At 37.7% G+C, this 17,872-nt stretch overlaps 1 protein-coding gene across 1 annotated transcript; it reads right to left on the bottom strand.

The window, feature by feature from the left end:
- Nucleotides 1–16,644: 16,644 nt before the first annotated feature.
- On the bottom strand, nucleotides 16,645–17,580 carry LOC112832896 (olfactory receptor 4F21-like). The gene has a single exon (XM_025883740.1). It carries the CDS (start codon nucleotides 17,578–17,580, stop codon nucleotides 16,645–16,647), a length of 936 nt encoding a protein of 311 aa, XP_025739525.1.
- Between the last annotated feature and the right edge of the window lie 292 nt (nucleotides 17,581–17,872).

Genomic DNA, 17,872 nt, shown 5'->3' with positions numbered 1-17,872 from the left:
CTTCAGGATTTTCTCTTTGTCTCTGAGACTTGTAAGTTTTACTATTAGATGTTGGGGTGTTGACCTATTTTTATTGATTTTGAGAAGGGTTCTCTGTGCCTCCTGGATTTTGATGCCTGTTTCCTTCACCACATTAGGGAAGTTCTCTGCTATTATTTGCTCCAATATACCTTCTGCCCCTTTCTCTCTCTTTCTTCTTCTTCTGGGATCCCAATTATTCTAATGTTGTTTCCTCTTATCGTATTGATTATCTCTCGAATTCTGCCCTCGTGATCCTGTAGTTGTTTATCTCTCTTTTTCTTAGCCTCCTTATTTTCCATCATTTTGTCTTCTATATTGCTGATTCTCTCTTCTGCCTCATTTATCCTAGCAGTTAGTGCCCCCATTTTTGATTGCACCTCATTAATAGCCTTTTTGATTTCGACTTGTTTAGATTTTAGTTCTTTTATTTCTCCAGAAAGGGTTTCTCTAATAACTTCCATGCTCTTTTCAAGCCCAGCTAGTATCTTTAAAGTCATGATTCTGAACTCTAGGTCCAACATCGTAGTAATGTCTGTAGTGAGTAGGTCCCTGGCAGACGGTACTACCTCTTGTTCTTTTTGCTGAGGTGATTTTTTTCATCTCATCATTTTGTCCAGAGGAGAAGAGTTGAATGAGAGAACAAAATGCTAACAGGTTAACAACGTCCCCAGCAAATATACTTTATACAAATCAGAAAAGACCTGAAACCAGGGGCAAAGAAAGGGAAAGAAAGAAAAAAGAAAGAGAAAAAAAAAGTAAAAGAAAAAGATAAAAACAAACAAAAACAGAACAAAACAAAAAAAAACAGAATATGATCAAATATGATCAGGCTAGTGCATAGATCAGTGCCACACACTAGATTTTGGGCGTATTTTGGTCTGTTAGAAGAAAGTGCCTCCTAAAATTTTAAAGGAAGAAAGACTTATATATGTACAAAATAAGGGTTGACACAATGAATGGATGGAAGATGAATGTAAAGATGAAAATTATAAAAGATTTTATAAAAGGAATTGATAAGATTAGAAGGTGTTTGAAAGAAGAAAGAAGATTTAAAAAAAGGAAAAAAAAAGGGAGAGAATGTGATCAGGCAGGAGACTAGAACAAAGCCATACACTAGTGATTTAGGGTACATTTTGATCTGTTAGAAGAAACTGTATCTCAAAATTTTAAAGAGAGAACAACTTATATATATATATGCCAAAATAAGGGTAACTACTATGAAGGGATAAAATATGACTCTAAAAATGAAAAATAAAAAATGTTTTTTTTTTTAAAAAAAGGGATTGATAAGATGTTGGTTGAAAAAGGGAAAAAGAAAAATAAAAAAAAAACAGAAAAAATTAACTTTGAAAAACTAATGAATCATGGTAAAAAAGCCATGAATTCTATGTGCAGTATTGCCCTAGCGCTGGAGTTCTCCTGTTCTCCTTGATGGGTAAACTTGGTTTTGGCTTGGTGGCCATTTGTGCTGATCTTCTGGGGGAGGGGTCTGTTGCCGTGGTTCCCAAATGCCTTTGCCAGAGGCGGAATTGCCCCGCCCTTGTCAGTCCGGGCAAAGCAATCTGCTTGGGTTTGCTCTCGGGAGTTTTTGTTCCCTGCAAGCTCTCGGTACAGCTTTGGAGGACCAGAGTGAAAATGGTGGCCTCCCAATCTCCACCTGGAGGATCTGAGAACTCGGGGCCCCACTCCTCAGTGCGCCCCCAGAGAATAGCAGTCAGTCACTCCCGTCTCCCTGGTCTCTGGCCGCACTCCGTGCTCACCCAGCCTGTGACCGAGTGTTTCTATCTCTGGCACCCGACCCCGTGTGGAATCTCCAAACCCAGCAGATCCCTGCGGTGCGTTCCCGCACTGCTCCTCCTGGGGAAGGAAGGGGAGTCTCCCCGGATCTGCCGCCTGTTGGGTCCCTGCTGGAGGAGCAGTGGCCCGACTGGGCTGCGGATCACAGTTTATGGCAACCCCGAGCTGAAAGCCCGCGCCTCGGCTCTGTCTCTGCAGCTGGCTTCCCCGCTCCGATACCTGGGAGCTCTGCCACACTCGGGCACCACAGGTCTTTCTGTGACCCCAAGGGTCCTGAGACCACACTGTCCCGCGAGGGTTCCACCCCCCGCTTAGCCACTGGAGCGACATCCCTCAGCGGAGCCGACTTCTAAAAGGTCCGATTTTGTGCTCTGCGGCTCTATCACTTGCTGGAAGGGGCCGTTGGAGGCCCCCTCCCCCGCCATCTATCCTCCCGAATATCGCCTCGGATTCACCTCTCCGCATGTCCTACCTTCCAGAAAGTGGTCGCTTTTCTGTTCAGAGAGTTGTTGCTACTCTCTTCTTCGATCTCCTGTTGAGTTTGTAGGTGTTCAGAATGGTTTGGTCCCTATTCAGCTGAATTCCTGAGACCAGACGAAATCCAGGTCTCCTACTCCTCTGCCATCTTGCTCCGCCACAGTACCATACTGTTTTAATCACAATAGATTTGTAATATATTGTGAAATCAGGATTTGTGATAGTTCTAGCTTTGTTTTTCTTTCTCAAGATTGTTTTGGGTATTCAGGCTCTTTTATGGTTCATATGAATTTTAGGATTGTTTTTTCTGTTTTGGGTGAAAAATGCCAGTGGAATAGTGCCAGGAATTATATTATATATGCAGATCACTTGGGATAACAATGACATTTGAATAATATTAAGTCTTCTAATCCATGGAATGTGAGAAATCTTTTCATTATTTGTGTCTACTTTAATTTTTTATATTGGCGTTCCATAGTTTTCAGTGTAGAAGTTTCACCTCCTTGGTTAAATTTATTCTTATGCAGGAGCACCTGAGTGGCTCAGTTGGTTAAGCAACTGCCTTCAGCTCAGGTCATAATCCTGGAATCCAGGGATCGAGTCCCACATCAGCCTCCCTGCTCAGCAGGGTGTGTGCTTCTCCCTCTGACCCTCCCCCCTCTCATGCTCTCTCTCTCTATCTCATTCTCTCTCTCAAAAAAGTAAATAAAATCTTTAAAAAAAATTATTCTTATGCATTTTATTCTGTTGATGGTATTGTAAATGGGATTGTTTTCTTAATTTCCTTTTCAAATGTTTATTGGTAATGTACAGACATGCAATGATCTTTTGAATTCTGATTTTGTATTCTGCAACATAACTCAGTTTTTCATTAGTTCTACAGTTTTTTGGTGTACGTATGAGCAGTCATTATGGTTTTTTACATAGAAGATCACGTGCAAACAGAAATAATTTTATTTCTTTATTTCTGGCTTAGATGCTTTTTATTTCTTTTTCTCATCTAGTTTCTCTGGCTAGAACTTCCAGAACTGTATTGAATAGAAATTGTGTGAGTTGACCACCTTGCCTTGGTCCTGTTCTTAGAGGAAAAGCTTTCTGTTTTTCTCCACTGATTATGTTGGCTTTGAGAATTTTATATATAGCCTTTCATATATTGAAGTAATTTCATTCCATGTAATTTGTTGGGAGTTTTAATCATGCAATGGTTTTTAAATGTTTTTTCTTCAGTTATTGAGATGCTCATATGACTTTTATCTTTTATTCTGTTAATGTTCTGTACCATATTAATTGATTTGTATATGTTGACTCTTCCTTAAATCCCAGGGATAAATATTACATGGTCATGGTGTATGATCATTTTAATCTTTGAATTTTAGTTTGCTTGTAATTTGTTGAGCATTTTTACATTTATGTTGATCAGGAATATTGGTCTGTAGTTTTCTTTTTTGTAGTGTCTTTGTCTATTTTTTTAAGTTTTTGTTTAAATTCCACTTAGTTAACATACAATGTAATATTGGTTTTAGGTGTACAATGGACTGATTCAACACTTCCATACAATACCCAGTGCTAATCACAACAAATATACTTCTTAATCCCCATTACCTATTTAACCCATCCCCCCACTCACATGCCCTCTGGTAACCATCTGTTTGTTCTCTATAGTTAAGAGTCTGTTTCTTGGTTTGCTCCCTCTCTTTTTCTCCCCCTCGCTTGTTTGTTTTGTTTCTTAAATTCCACATGAATGAAATCATATGGTATCTGTCTTTTCCTGACGAACTTATTTTGCTTAGCATAAGCAAAATATGTCCATCCTATTTAGGTCCATCTAGGTCCATCCATGTCATTGCAAATGGCAAGATTTCATTTTTTATGGTTGAGTAATATTCCTTTATATAAATATATGCCACATCTTCTTTATCCATTCACCAGTTGATGGACACTTAAACTGTTTCCATACCTTGGCTATTGTAGTCCTAATATGAGACCGGAAGACATAAAAATCCTAGATGAGAACACAGGCCATAACTTTCTTGACATCAGCCATAGCAACTTCTTTCTAGATATGTCTCCTGAGGCAAGGGAAACAAAAGCAAAAATAAATTATTGAGACAACATTAAAATAAAAAGCCTCTGCACAGCGAAGGAAACAACAAAACTAAATGTCTTTGTCTATTTTTGATACCAGGGCCTTCTAAATATTAAATAGTGGCTCATAAAATAAGTTTGGAAATGTTCTATTTAATTTCTAGAAAGAGTTTGAGAAGGATTGATATTAATTCTTGTTTGAATGTTTGGTAGAATTCACCAGTGAAATCATCTGGTTATGAGCTTTTTTTTTTTTTTTTCCTGAAGCTTGTGATTAGTGATTCAATCTCTGTACTCATTATTGGTCATTTCAGGTATCTGTTTGTTCATGATTCAACTTTTGTAGGTTGTGTATTTCTAGGAATTTATCCATATCTTTTAGGATATTCAATTTATTGGCATGTAATTGTTTGTAATAGGCTTTTATGATCTTTTAAGTTCCTGTGTTAACAGTCTTAAGGTCTCCTTTTATTTTCTTGAAAAAATTTTTTTCTTTCTCTTTTTTTTTTACTTGAGCCCCATTTGTTAGTCCAGATAAAACCTTGTTAATTTTGTTTATATTAAAAAAAACCCTTTTAGTGTAGTTGATTTCCCTCTTTTCTCTATTTTATTTCTGTAGCAAGCCACCTTCCCTTTTCCTTTATTTTTAGTTTCCCTCAAATATCCAACCTGTACTGGTTCATCAACACTTGTGAAAGGAAGATACAAACTGGCCCCTCAGGTGGTGCATCAAAAGGCTGTGGTCCTACAGGTCCTAGAGGATGCAGGTTCCACTCTCTCCTTCCTCCATGGGAAATGTATAAGGGCTGATGCAATTTCTCTAGACACTGAGGTGTGCTAATTTACACAGATAAAGAGAGATTACTCTTCTTTCTCGATTTAATGTGGCTATTCTTGGTGTTTTGCTTATGTGAGGTACAACAATTTTTTAACTGGATTCCAGGCCTCTCAAAAAGGTATTTTGGTCTGTATGTTATTATCAAATAAGTGTTTCTATAGGGGAATGAGGGCCAGGACTTCCTATTCCACCATTTTGTTGACATCACTCTCTCAAAGAGGCAGAGTTTTAATTCCTACCACAATCTCTTTCAACTTGGCTATTTGACCTGTACAGAAGTCTTGATGTATCTTTAAGAACAACAATGTATTATGTTAAACTTAATTAGGTGGTAATTCCAATTATACCTGTTGTTTCATATATGAATTCAGTGCTGTATTAAATCATGTGCATCTGGTTCCTGGTACATAGTTATTGATCTACTAAATGCATTTCACTGTCTATATTTGTTAGCAAAATTTTTTTTTCCCAGTATGGTTAACATACAGTGTTATATTAGTTTCAGTTGTACAATATAGTGATTCAACATTTCCATACATCACCTGGTGCTCATCATGACAAGTTCACTCCTTAATCCCCATCACTTCTTTCACCTATCCCCCTATCACTTCACCTCTGGTAACTATCAGTTTGTTCTTTATAATTAAGAGTCTGTTTCTTGTTTTTTCTTGGTTTCTTCCTCTCTCTTTTTCTCTCTCTCTCTTTCCCCTTTGCTCATTTGTTTTGTTTCTTAAATTCCACACGAGTGAAATCATGGTATTTGTCTTTCTCTGACTGACTTATTATGCTTTGTGTTCTATTCTCTATCTCCATCCATGTCATAGCAAATAGCTAGATCCCACTCTTTTTTATGGCTGAATAATATTCCTTGCATATATACCATGTCTTCTTTATCCATTCATCAATGGACACTTGGAATACTTCCATAATTTGGCTGTTGTAAGTAATGCTTCAATAAACATAGGGGTGCATGTATCCCTTTAAATTAGTGTTTTTGTATTTTGGGGGTAAATATCCAGTAGTATGATTGCTGGATCATAGGGTAGTTTTATTTTTAACTTTTTGAGAAACCTCCATACTGTTTTCCAGAGTGGCTGCACCAGTTTGCATTCCCATCAACAGTACAAGAGGGTTCCTTTTTCTTCATATCCTCATCAAAACTTGTTATTTCTTGTGTTGTTGATTTTAACCATTCTGACAAGTGTGAGGTGATATCTCATTGTAGTTTTGATTTACATTTCCCTGATGATGAATGCTGTTGAGCATTTTTGCATGTCTGTTGGCCATCTGGATGTTTTCTTTGAGAAATGTCTGTTCATTTCTTTTGCTCATTTTTAAATTGGATTATTTGGTTTTTGGGTGTTCAATTTTGTAAGTTCTTTATATTTTTTGGATACTAATCCTTTCTCAGATATGTGTCTGGAATTGTGATACCTCCAGCTTTGCTTTTCTTTCTCAAGATTGTTTTGGGGGTGCCTGGATGGCTCAATTGGTTAAGCGGCTGCCTTTGGCTCGGGTCATGAGGCCAGGGTCTTGGAACTTGAGCTGCACGTCGGCCTCCCTGCTCGGCGGAGAGCTTGCTTCTTCCTCTCCCTCTGCCTGCTGCTCTGCCTACTTATACTCTATCTCTCTGTCAAGTGAAAAAATATTTTTTTTTAAAAAAGGTTGTTTTGGCTATTTGGGGTCTTTTGTATTTCCATACAAATTTTAGGATTGTTTATTCTAGTTCTATAAAGAATGCTGTTGGTACTTTGAAAGAGATTTCATTGAATGCTATGGGTAGTATAGACATTTTAATAATATTTATTCTTCCAATCCATGAGCATGGGCTGTCTTTCCATTTCTTTGCATCATCTTCAATTTCTTTCATCAGTATTCTGTAGTTTTCAGAGTTCAGGTCTTTCATCTCTTTTGTTAGGTTTATTCCTAGGTGTCTTATTATTTATGATGCAATTGTAAATGAGATTGTTTTAAATTCTTTTTCTGTTGCTTCATTATTGGTGTATAGAAGTGCAACAGATATCTGCATATTGATTTTGTATCCTGGAACTTTTTTGAATTCATCAGTTCTAGCAGTTTTTTTAGTGAAGTCTTTGGGCTTTCTATCTATAGTATTATGTCATCACAAATGGTGAAAGTTTGACTTCTTCCTTACCAATTTGGATGCATTTTATTTCTTTTTGTTGTCTGATTGCTTTGGCTGGGACTTCCAGTACTATGTTGAATAAAAGTGGTGAGAGTGGACATCCTTGTCTTTTTCCTGACCTTAGGGGAAGAGCTCTCAGTTTTTCCCCATTGAGTATGATGTTAGCTGTGGATTTTTCATTTATGATCTTTATTATGTTGAGGTATGTTCCCTCTAATCCTACTTTTTTTGAGGGTTTTTATCCTGAATGGATATTGTCCTTTGTCAATATTTTTTCTGCATCTATTGAAGTGATCATATGGTTTTTATCCTTTCTCTTGTTGATGTGACATATCATGGTGGTTGATTCGTGAAATTAAACCATCCTTGCATCCTGGCACTTCATTGTGGTGAATGATTTTTTTTAAATGTATTTTTGCATTTGGTCTGTTAGTATTTTGTTTAGAATGTTTGTATCTATGTTCCTCAGAGATATTGGCCTGTAGTTCTCTTTTTTTGTGTGATATCTTTATCTGGTTTTGGTATCAGGTTAATGCTAGTCTCATAGAATGTATATGGAAGTTTCCCTCCCTTTTTTGTTTTTTGGAATAGTTTGAGCAGAATGGGTATTAACTGTTCTTTAAATGTGTAGTAGAGGGATGCCTGGGCAGCTCATTTGGTTAAGTGTCTGCCTTCTGCTCAGGTCATGATCCTGGTATCCTGGGATTAAGGCCCACATCGGGCTCTCTGTTCAGCAGGGAACCTGCTTCTCCCTCTGTCTGCCACTCCCCCTGCTTGTGTTCTCTCTCTCTCTGACAAATAAATAAATAAAATCTTTAAAAAAATGTTTAAAAAAAGTAAAAAATAAATGTATAATAGAATTTGCCTGGGAAGCCATCTGGTCCTGCACTTTCGCTTGTTGGGACTTTTTTGATTACTGATTCAAAATTCAATCTCTGTCTCTCTTTTTTTTTAATGTTTTAATTTTTTATTTAAATTCTAGTTAGTTAACATATAATGTAATATTAGTTTCAGGAGTAGAATTTAATGATTCATCACTTACATATAACACCTAGTGCTCCTCACAACAAGTACCCTTCTTAATATCTGTCACCCATTTATCCCATCCTCCTGCCCATCTCTTCTCCAGCAACCCTTAGTTTGTTCTCTATAGTTTAAGAGTCTCTTATGGTTTGCCTCCCTCCCTTTTTTCCCCTCTTTTTTCTTTCCCCTATGTTCATGTGTTTTGTTTCTTAAATTCCACATATAAGTGAAATCATATGGTATTTGTCTTTCTCTGACTGACTTATTTCACTTAACATAACACTCTCTAGTTCTATCCATGTTATTGCAAATGGCAAGATTTCATTCTTTTTGATGGCTGAGTAATAGATATATAAAGTGAAATATTTTAGCCAAATTATGGAAAGCCAAATCATCAAATAGCCAAATTATGGAAAGAGCCCAAATGTCCATCAACTGATCTTCACTTCTTTATCTCTTCATCAGTCGATGGACATTTGGGCTCTTTCCATAATTGGCTACTGTTGATAATGTTGCTAGAAACCTCAGGGTGTATGTGCCCCTTCATGATTACTGATTCAGTCTCTTTGCTGGTAATCAGTCCATTAAAATTTTTTATTTCTTCCTGCTTCAATTTTGGTAGGGTATATGCTTCTAGGAATTTATCTATTTCTTCCAGGTTGTTCAATTTGTTGACATATATTTTTTTATATAGTCCTCTTACTACAATTGTTTGTATTTCTGTGGGGGGTGTGTTATTTCTGCTTTTTCATTTGTGATTTTGTTTACTTAAGTCCTTAGGTTATATATTTTTCTTGCTTCTTGAGATAGGCCTGTATTGCTATAAACTTTCCTCTTAGAATTGCTTCTGCTGCATCTCAAAAGTTTTAGACTGTTGTGTTTTCATTTTCATTTGTTCCCATGTACTTTCTGATTTCTTCATTGGTTTCTTGGTTGACCTGTTCATTGTTTAGTAACATGTTATTTAACCTTCATGTATTTGTGGTCTCTCCAGATTTATGTGTGTGCGTGTGTGTTTGTGTGTGTGTGTGTGTTTGTGTGTGTGTGTGTGTATGGTTGATTTCTGGTTTCCTAGTATTGTGGTGAGAAAAGATACATGGTATGACTTTGATCATTTTGAGTTTGTCGAGGCTTGTTTTGTGGGCTAATACGTGACCTGTTCTAGAGAATGTTCTGTGTGCACTTGAAAAGAATGTGTTTTCTGCTGTATTAAGGAGGGCATGTATTGCATGGAGCATGGGGTGTTATATGCAAACAATGAATCATGGAACACTACATCAAAAACTAATGATGTACTGTATGGTGACTAACATAACATAATAAAAAGTTTATAAAAAATGGAATGTTCTGAACATTTCTGTTAAATCCATCTGGTCCTGTGTGTCATTTAAAGCCACTGTTTCCTTGTTGATTTTCTCTTTGGATGATCTCTTTATCAGTGTAAATGGGGTATTAAAGTCCCCTACTATTATTGTATTATTATTGATTAGTTTCTTTATGTTTGTTATTAACTGTTTTATGTATTTGGGTCTCCCATGTTGGGTGCATACATATTTACAATTATTATATCTTCTTGTTGGATTGCCACTTTCAATCTGCAGGCATCTTTACATCTGAAATGAGTCTCTTATAGGTAGCATATAGTTGGGTCTTGTTTTACTCACTCTGTCACCCTATGTCTTTTGATTGGAGCATTTAGTCCATTTACATTTGAAGTAATTATTGATTAGATGTGTATTTATTGCCATTTTGTTACTTGTTTTGTGGTTGTTTTTGTAGTTTTTCTCTGATCCTTTCTTCTCTTGCTTTATTTCATGGTTTTCTGGTTTTCTTTAGTGATATACTTGGATTCTTTTTATTTTTTAGCTTTTTAAAAATCTATTAGTGGTTTTTGATTTGTGGTTACCGTTAGGTTTGTATATAACATCTTCTGCAAATAGCAATCTACATTAAGTTGATAGTCGCTTAAGTTTGAACCTATTCTTTACTCCTCTCTCTCCCACATTTAGGTATATCATGTCATTTTTACTTCCTTTTATTTTGTGAATCCCTCGACTGATTTTTATAGATATACTTATTTTTACTATTTACTTCTTTTCATACTCTCAGTTATGGTCTTTCCTTTTCACTCAGAGAGTCCCCTTTAAGAAATAAGGGCTGTTTATCAAAAGGAATGAGATCTTGCCATTTGCAACGACGTGGATGGAACTGGAGGGTGTTATGCTGAGTGAAATAAGTCAGTCAGAGAAAGACATGTATCATATGACCTCACTGATATGAGGAATTCTCAATCTCAGGAAACAAACTGAGGGTTGCTGGAGTGGTGGAATTGGGTGGCTGGGTGATAAACATTGGGGAGGGTATGTGCTATGGTGAGCACTGTGAATTGTACAAGGCTGACAAATCACGGATCTGTACTTCTGAAACAAATAATGCAATATATGTTAAGAAAAAAAAAAGAAGAAGAAGATAGCAGGAGGGGAAGAATGAAGGGGAGTAAGTCGGAGGGGGAGATGAACCATTAGAGACGATGGACTCTGAAAAACAAACTGAGGGTTCTAGAGGGGAAGGGGGGGGGGGGATGGGTTAGCCTGGTGATGGGTATTAAAGAGGGCACATTCTACGTGGAGCACTGGGTGTTATGCACAAACAATGAATCATGGAACACTACATCAAAAACTAATGATGTAATGTATGGTGATTAACATAACAATAAAAAATTATTAAAAAAAAGAAATAAGGGCTGTTTTAGTGGTCATGAACTCCTATAGTTTTTGTTTGTCTGAGAAGCTCTTTTCTTTTAAAGATTTATTTTATTTTAGAGAGCAGGGAGGGGCAGAGGGAGAGGGTGAGAGAGAGAGGGAGAATCTCAAGCAGACTCTCCACTGCACACGGAGCCTGGTACAGAGCCTGATCTCATGACTTTGACATCACAGCCTGAGCCAAAACCAAGATCAGACACTCAACTGAGTGAGCCACCCAGGTGCCCCTGTCTGAGAAACTCTTTATTTCTTTCTATTCTGTATGATAGCCTTGCTAGAAAGAGTATTCTTATCTGTAGATTTTTTTCCTTTAGCCTTTTGAATATATTATCCCCTCCTTTTTGGACTGCCAAGTTTCTGCTGAGACATCAGCTGATAACCTTATGGGGGATCCCTTGTATGTACTGTCTCTTTTCTTTTTGTGCTTTAAGTTATTTTTCTTTACCACTTTTTGCCATTTTGATTACTATGTGTCTTTCTGTGAACCTCCTTGGTTTGATTTCTTTGAGGCTTCTCTGTGCCTCTTGGATCTGGATATCTTTCCTTCTTCAGATTAGGAAATTGTCATCTATTATTTCTTCAAGTAAATTTTCTGCTCCCCTTTCTCTCTTTTCCCCTCTGGGATCCCCATAATACAAATGTTGTTATGCTTGATGGAGTCATTGCATTCCCTAAGTCCATTCTTGTTTTGCATAATTCTTTTTTCTCTCATTTGTTCAGTTTGATTATTTTCCATTACACTGTTCTAGCTCATTAATTCATTCCTCTTCTTACAGTCTGCTATTTACTCTATCAAGTGTATTTTAAATTTCATTTATTCATTTATTGTGTTCTTCATCTCTGATTGGTTCTTTTTTACTTTTTTTTTGGTGCAAAAAGGTGGTTTTATTAAAACATAGGGACAGGACCTGTGGGCAGAAAGAGCCACACTGGGGTTGTGAGTAGCGATTGATTATATACTATGGGGTTGGAGAAGGTAAGGAAAAAGGGAGGTTTTCAAAAGAACTTTCATATGGTAAAGACCTAAAGATACTGGAGGCCTTCTCTCTAGCAAGGCATTAACATTAAGATAGTTGGGAGCTTCCTGGAAGAATGTCAGACAAATCCCACCCAGGAATGGGGGTGGGGGGAGGTTGCAGGGTGTCAGCTTATGTTTTGTCCTCAGTTTGCTTTCTGCTCTCTCATCATTCCACGCCCCCCCCTGCCCTGAACAATTTTGACCCTTAAATCTTTAAAGTTGTTGAAGGCAGAAGATCTCATCTTCTGAAACTTCTTCCTGCTGAATAGGGGCATAGAGATGTCCCTACCTATAGGTCAATATTGGTTAGTTGGGGATCATAAAGGGGAGTTACAAAAGGGGAAGTCAGTTTTCATATATGAGCCTCCTTGAGTAGAAAGGATCATTTGTCAGCTGGAAGTTATGGCAGTAAAGGAGTCTTGGCACTAGGCAAGGAGACACGGGAAATGACAATAAATAAGGTTAATATTATAATGAGAAAGAGAAGTCTGAATAAAAGACCTTTGATAGTTGACCTTTGATAATTTTCTTCCAGTTCAGGAGTTTAAAGCAATCACTAAAGGAGAAAGAGGTCATTTAAAGTGCTAATTTGAGAATTCATGTCAGTTAAAAACCTGGAAATATTTTTGTGGTAATCTGGAATGTATATACAGCATTGTTTTTATGATACATTTCCTATCTCTTTCTTAACGGTCTCACAAATGTCCTCCACTATCAAGTCCAGTGAGTGTCTTTATGATCATTACCTTAAATTCTCTATCAGCATGTTAATTACATCTCTTTCACTTAGGTCTCCTGCTGTGGCTTTGTCCTATTCTTTCATTTATGACTTTTTCCTTTGACTCCTCATTTTGCCTAATACTCTGTCGTTTCTGTGTGTTGGGAAAGTCACCTACATCTCTTGCTCTTGCAAGTAGTGGGTTTGACTTGCATTTTTACCTAGGTGGTGCTGGCCCACCTCACAGAGGACACCCAGCTGGTGAAGAACCTGGTTGGCAGTGGGGGGTGTTATGGTGCTGCAAGCTGTGTGCGCTGTTCTTCCTCCACAGGGAATGCATAGCTGCTGTGGAGACTGGGCCAGCCAGGTTACTTTGCAAAGCATATGCTGGCTGGGGGTGCAGTTTTAACAAGGTGTGGGCATTCTCTGCGGGAGCTGGGGAGGTGCAGTGTTGGCAAGGTTTGTGTGTGTCTTGGGGGGGCGGGAACTGCAGCACCCATACTGTGACAGGTCTGGCTTGAGGGGTGGGGCGTAGTATAAGCAAGTTAGGTAGGAAATGCTGGAGCAGTGGTGGTTCCTGCACATGGTTGTGTGTTTATGATGAGGGGTGGGGAAGGGAAATGGCACTTGCTATCTTTTTTATTCCTAGAGAAGTCCCTCAGAGAATTCTGAGATTAGTAACTAACTCTTCCTCCCATAAGCTCCAGGCACCTTTCAAACTGCTGCTTCCAAGCTGTATCTCTGTGGGCTGTTGGCTGTGCTATCTCTTTAAGGTCAAAGTCTCAGGGTCCTATTGCCCTCTGGGCTCTCTAAGAGCTGAGCCTGCTGATTTTTTTTTTAATTTTGTACTTAAATTCAATTTAATTAACATATAGTGTATCATTAGTTTCAAAGGTAGAGTTTAGTAATTCATCAGTTGTATACAACACCCAGTGCTCATTACTTCAAGTGCTCTGCTTAATGCCCATAACCCAGTTGCCCCATTCCCCCCACCCACCTTCCTTCCAGCAACCCTCAGTTTGTTCCCTGTAGTTAAGAATCTCATATGGTTTGCCTCCCTCTCTGTTTTCCTCTTGTTTTACTTTTCCTTCCCTTCCCCTATGTTCATCTGTTCTGTTTCTTAAATTCTACATATGAGTGAAATCATATGGTATTTGTCTTCTCTGACTGACTTATTTCACTTAGCATAATACACTCTAGTTCTGTCCACATCATTGAGACAGCTGATTTTTTAAGGTTCCAGGTTTTAAGTTACTGGTGCTAAGCATTCATGAAATTCAGCCCCTCTGATTTTCAAAGCCATATGCTGTTGGGATTTCTCTTCTTTTTGCAGAGTCCCTGGTATACTAGTCTGTTTCTTGCCCCTCTCCACACCCATGACTCTTTCCCTCTTGTGGTCAAACTTGTAGGGTTTAGGTTCCCACTGAGTCTTCATCCTTCTTAACCTCTTCAGTATAGCCTTTCTCTACCTTCATTTGTGGAGTACATTCAGCTAGTCTTTGGGTCCTTTTCTGGGTTATTTGCCCTATGTAAGTGTCATCTAGTTGTATCCATGGGACAAGGTAAGTTTAGTGTCCTCCTACTCTACCATCTTCTCCAGAAGTTATTAGCAAAATTTTTCAGAAGCATTTTGCTTTCTTCTGGCAGATGCAGCTACATACATTCACTATTCTATCTCAGGGTTCTATCAGCTCTCCAGTTTTCTATTCCATAGGACATTATCCAGATTCATTACAGTGATGGTATAATGCTGTTGGACTTGGTGAGAAAGAAGTGGCAAAATTCTAGACATTTTTATAAGTTACATGTATGCCAGAGAGTGGGAAATATATTTTCCCCAAATTCATGGACTTGCCCCTTGGGGATAATTTCTAGAAGGCCAGTGGTCTAGGGTAGATGCGGTGGTGTTTGAATTTACTGAGACACATATGGATACTCTCGAGAATTGGGTGAATCTCAGTGTAGATCTTTATGATTTAAAACAATGCTCTTCCATCCTCTGCAGCCTTCTTACAATAAGAAAACATGTCTGTAACACTAATTTGAAAAGATATATGCACCTCTACATTTATTACAACATCAGTTATAATAACCAAGATATGGAAGCAACCCATGTCCATCAATAGATGAATGGATAAAGATGTGGTATATAACACACACACACACACACACACACACACACACACACACACACACTGGAATAATACTCAGCCATAAAACAGGAATGAGATGTTGCCATTTGCAACAATATGGATGGGCCTAGAAGGTACAGTGCTAAATGAAATAAGTCAGACAGAGAAAGAAAAACATGATTTCATTCATATGTGGAATTTAAGAAATAAAGCAATGAACAAAGAAAAAAGAGAGAGAGAAACAAAAAAAAACCCAGACTCTTAAATACAGATAACAAACTGATGTTTGCCAGAGGGGTGGTGGATGGGTGTATGGGTGAAATAAAATAAAGGGGAATAAGGTAGTTACAAAATAAATAAGTCACAGAGATGAAAAGTACAGCATCTAGAATATAGTCAATAAGATGGTCATAACATTTCTTGGTGACAGATGGTAGCTAACACTTATAGTTGTGAGCACTGAGTAATGCACAGAGATGTTGAATCATGTTGAATACACCTGAAACTAATATAACACTATATGTTAATTATACTTCAATAAGGGAATTTAAAAACAAAAAGAAAAAGAAGGAAGAAGAAGAAGAAGGAAGGAAGGAAAAAGAAAAGAAAGAAACAAGGAAACAAACAAACAAACAAAGGAAAAAACATTTCTGGCTTGTTGCTAGAACTTAGTAGAGACCAAACACTTGAAATTAGCACATAACATGAGGTCTGTAAGTATGAACTGAGTGAAAAACCATAATGACTTTTAAAATAGTGATTCTCAACCCAGGATTATCTTACCCAGCTACTGCTTTAAAAATCTATAGCAGGATGAAGTGATGTTAAGTAGAGACTAAGTGTCTTTGAAAAGTGGAATATATCTTGGCATTTATTGTTTCCAAACAAAGAGATGGTTCTTTAGTGCCAATACCCGAAAGTCTACCTGACAGCTTCATTTAATGCACAGTATTCTGTGTGGGAAAGTCTAGACATACTAAGGAGTTAACACACTCTATGAAAATGAAAAAAAAAATTCTCCAGCTTCCTTTACCTTCAATTAGGCAATTCTAAGCCACAATTTATAGAGTCCCTTAGTGGACCATCATAGGCTTGAACTTTGTTACATTTATCAACATAAGCATCTTTCATGTCTTAGTCTCAATTTCCACATCCTTAATGATGTTTCCAAAAATCAGCTTTCAAATAAACTACTGACAATCAATTTTTGTCTTTGGATCTTCTTCTGAGGGAGTACAACCTGAGTAACTAGATAGAGTTACTAGTCCTACATATATTTGATATAATGATTCCTGACAGTCTCCAAAGCAAGTTTGCAGTTTATTTGCAAACCTATGGGAAGTGGAAGAGAAGTAATTATATCCTTCTATTATCAAAAGGATCATAATTTCAGTTATAAATATTATTTAGTAGATAGTGATGCTGTCTGCTAAAACAACCCATATTGTAGTGGATTCACAATTTCCATGGTAGCAAAGGTAATGAGTAAATGCTCTACAGAAGTAGATACCTATTCAGTGAGGTAGGTGTTATATCCAGATCTGGATGTGTTAAGTATCAGAAACCTCGTGAAAATATTCAATAGGCTGATAGATATATAGTTTTAGAACTCTAAAGCCAGATTCAGTCAGCAAAATTTGACATAATGTCCCTGTTTGCCCAATCTTTTTATGGCTACCTTTATGTCTTTGTTCCGTAATGTGTAGATGGCAGGATTCAAGACAGGGGTAATAGCAAAGTCAGCAATGAACAGGTATTTATCAATTGATGATGTGGGGAAAGGCCAGACATAGAGAAACATGCATGGAGTGAAAAAAAGAACCACCACAATAATGTGAGCTGACAGAGTGACAAATGCTTTGGATAAGTCTCCTGAAGAACGTTTCCAGACAATGACCAAAATGAAGATATAGGAAAGGATTAGCAAGAAGAAGGTGCTCATGCTCATGAAGCCACTGTTGGCAACAATAATAAACTCAAACTTGTCTCCATCTGTGCATGCGAGTTTTATGATCCTGGGAAAGTCACAGTAAAAGCTGTCTACTTCATTAGGACCACAAAAGGGCAAGTTTATAATGAAAGCCAATTGAGACATAGCATGGATCACCCCAGTTACCCAGCCAGCAATTACAAATGAAACACATATTTTAGGGTTCATGATGTTCAGGTAGTGAAGAGGCTTACAGATTGCTGTGTACCTGTCAAATGCCATGGCTATGAGTAACACCATCTCCACTCCTCCCATAATGTGGATGAAGCATATCTGTGTCATGCAGCTTTGGAAAGAAATTATCTTGTTTTCATTTAAAAGGTCCCTAATCATCTTTGGGACTGTCGTAGAGGAAAGCCCTACATCAATGAGTGACAGGTTGGCCAGCAGGAAGTACATAGGAGAATGTAGGTGAGAATCAAAAATTACCAAAAAGAAAATGAAGAGATTTCCTAGGATGATCCCTAAATAGATTGAGGAAAAAATCAATATGAGAAAAACTTTAGTTTCCCAAGAACTAGAGAGTCCCAGCAACACAAACTCAGAAACCACTGAATCATTTAGTCCATCCATTGACTTGGGCAGAAGAGCTGATTTCAAATCACCTGAGGATAGAAAATAAAGAAGAGTGAGAATCAATGGTACAAATGTAGGTTTTCTGGGGCGCCTGGGTGGCTCAGTCAGTTAAGTGTCCAACTCTTGATTTCGGCTTAGGTCATGATGTCAGGGCTGTAAAATCAAGCCCCACATCAGACTCCATCCTCAGTGTGGAGCCTATTTGAGATTCTCTCCCTCTCCCTCTTCCTCTGTCCCTCTCCCTTCCCTCTCTAAAAAACAAACAAACAAAAACAAACAAGCAAACAAA

Source organism: Callorhinus ursinus, unplaced genomic scaffold, assembly GCF_003265705.2.
Source record: "Callorhinus ursinus isolate GAN/ISIS: 27379988/994484 unplaced genomic scaffold, GSC_fseal_2.0 scaffold25, whole genome shotgun sequence".
Classification (NCBI taxonomy): Eukaryota; Metazoa; Chordata; class Mammalia; order Carnivora; family Otariidae; genus Callorhinus; species Callorhinus ursinus.
The sequence above is the reverse complement of the archived record's forward strand: the minus strand, read 5'-3'. Positions and strand labels throughout refer to the sequence as shown.

Coding starts and splice junctions, on each gene's coding strand:
- LOC112832896 (XM_025883740.1), bottom strand. CDS start 17,580: ATGGATGGACTAAATGATTCAGTGGTTTCTGAGTTTGTGTTGCTGGGA.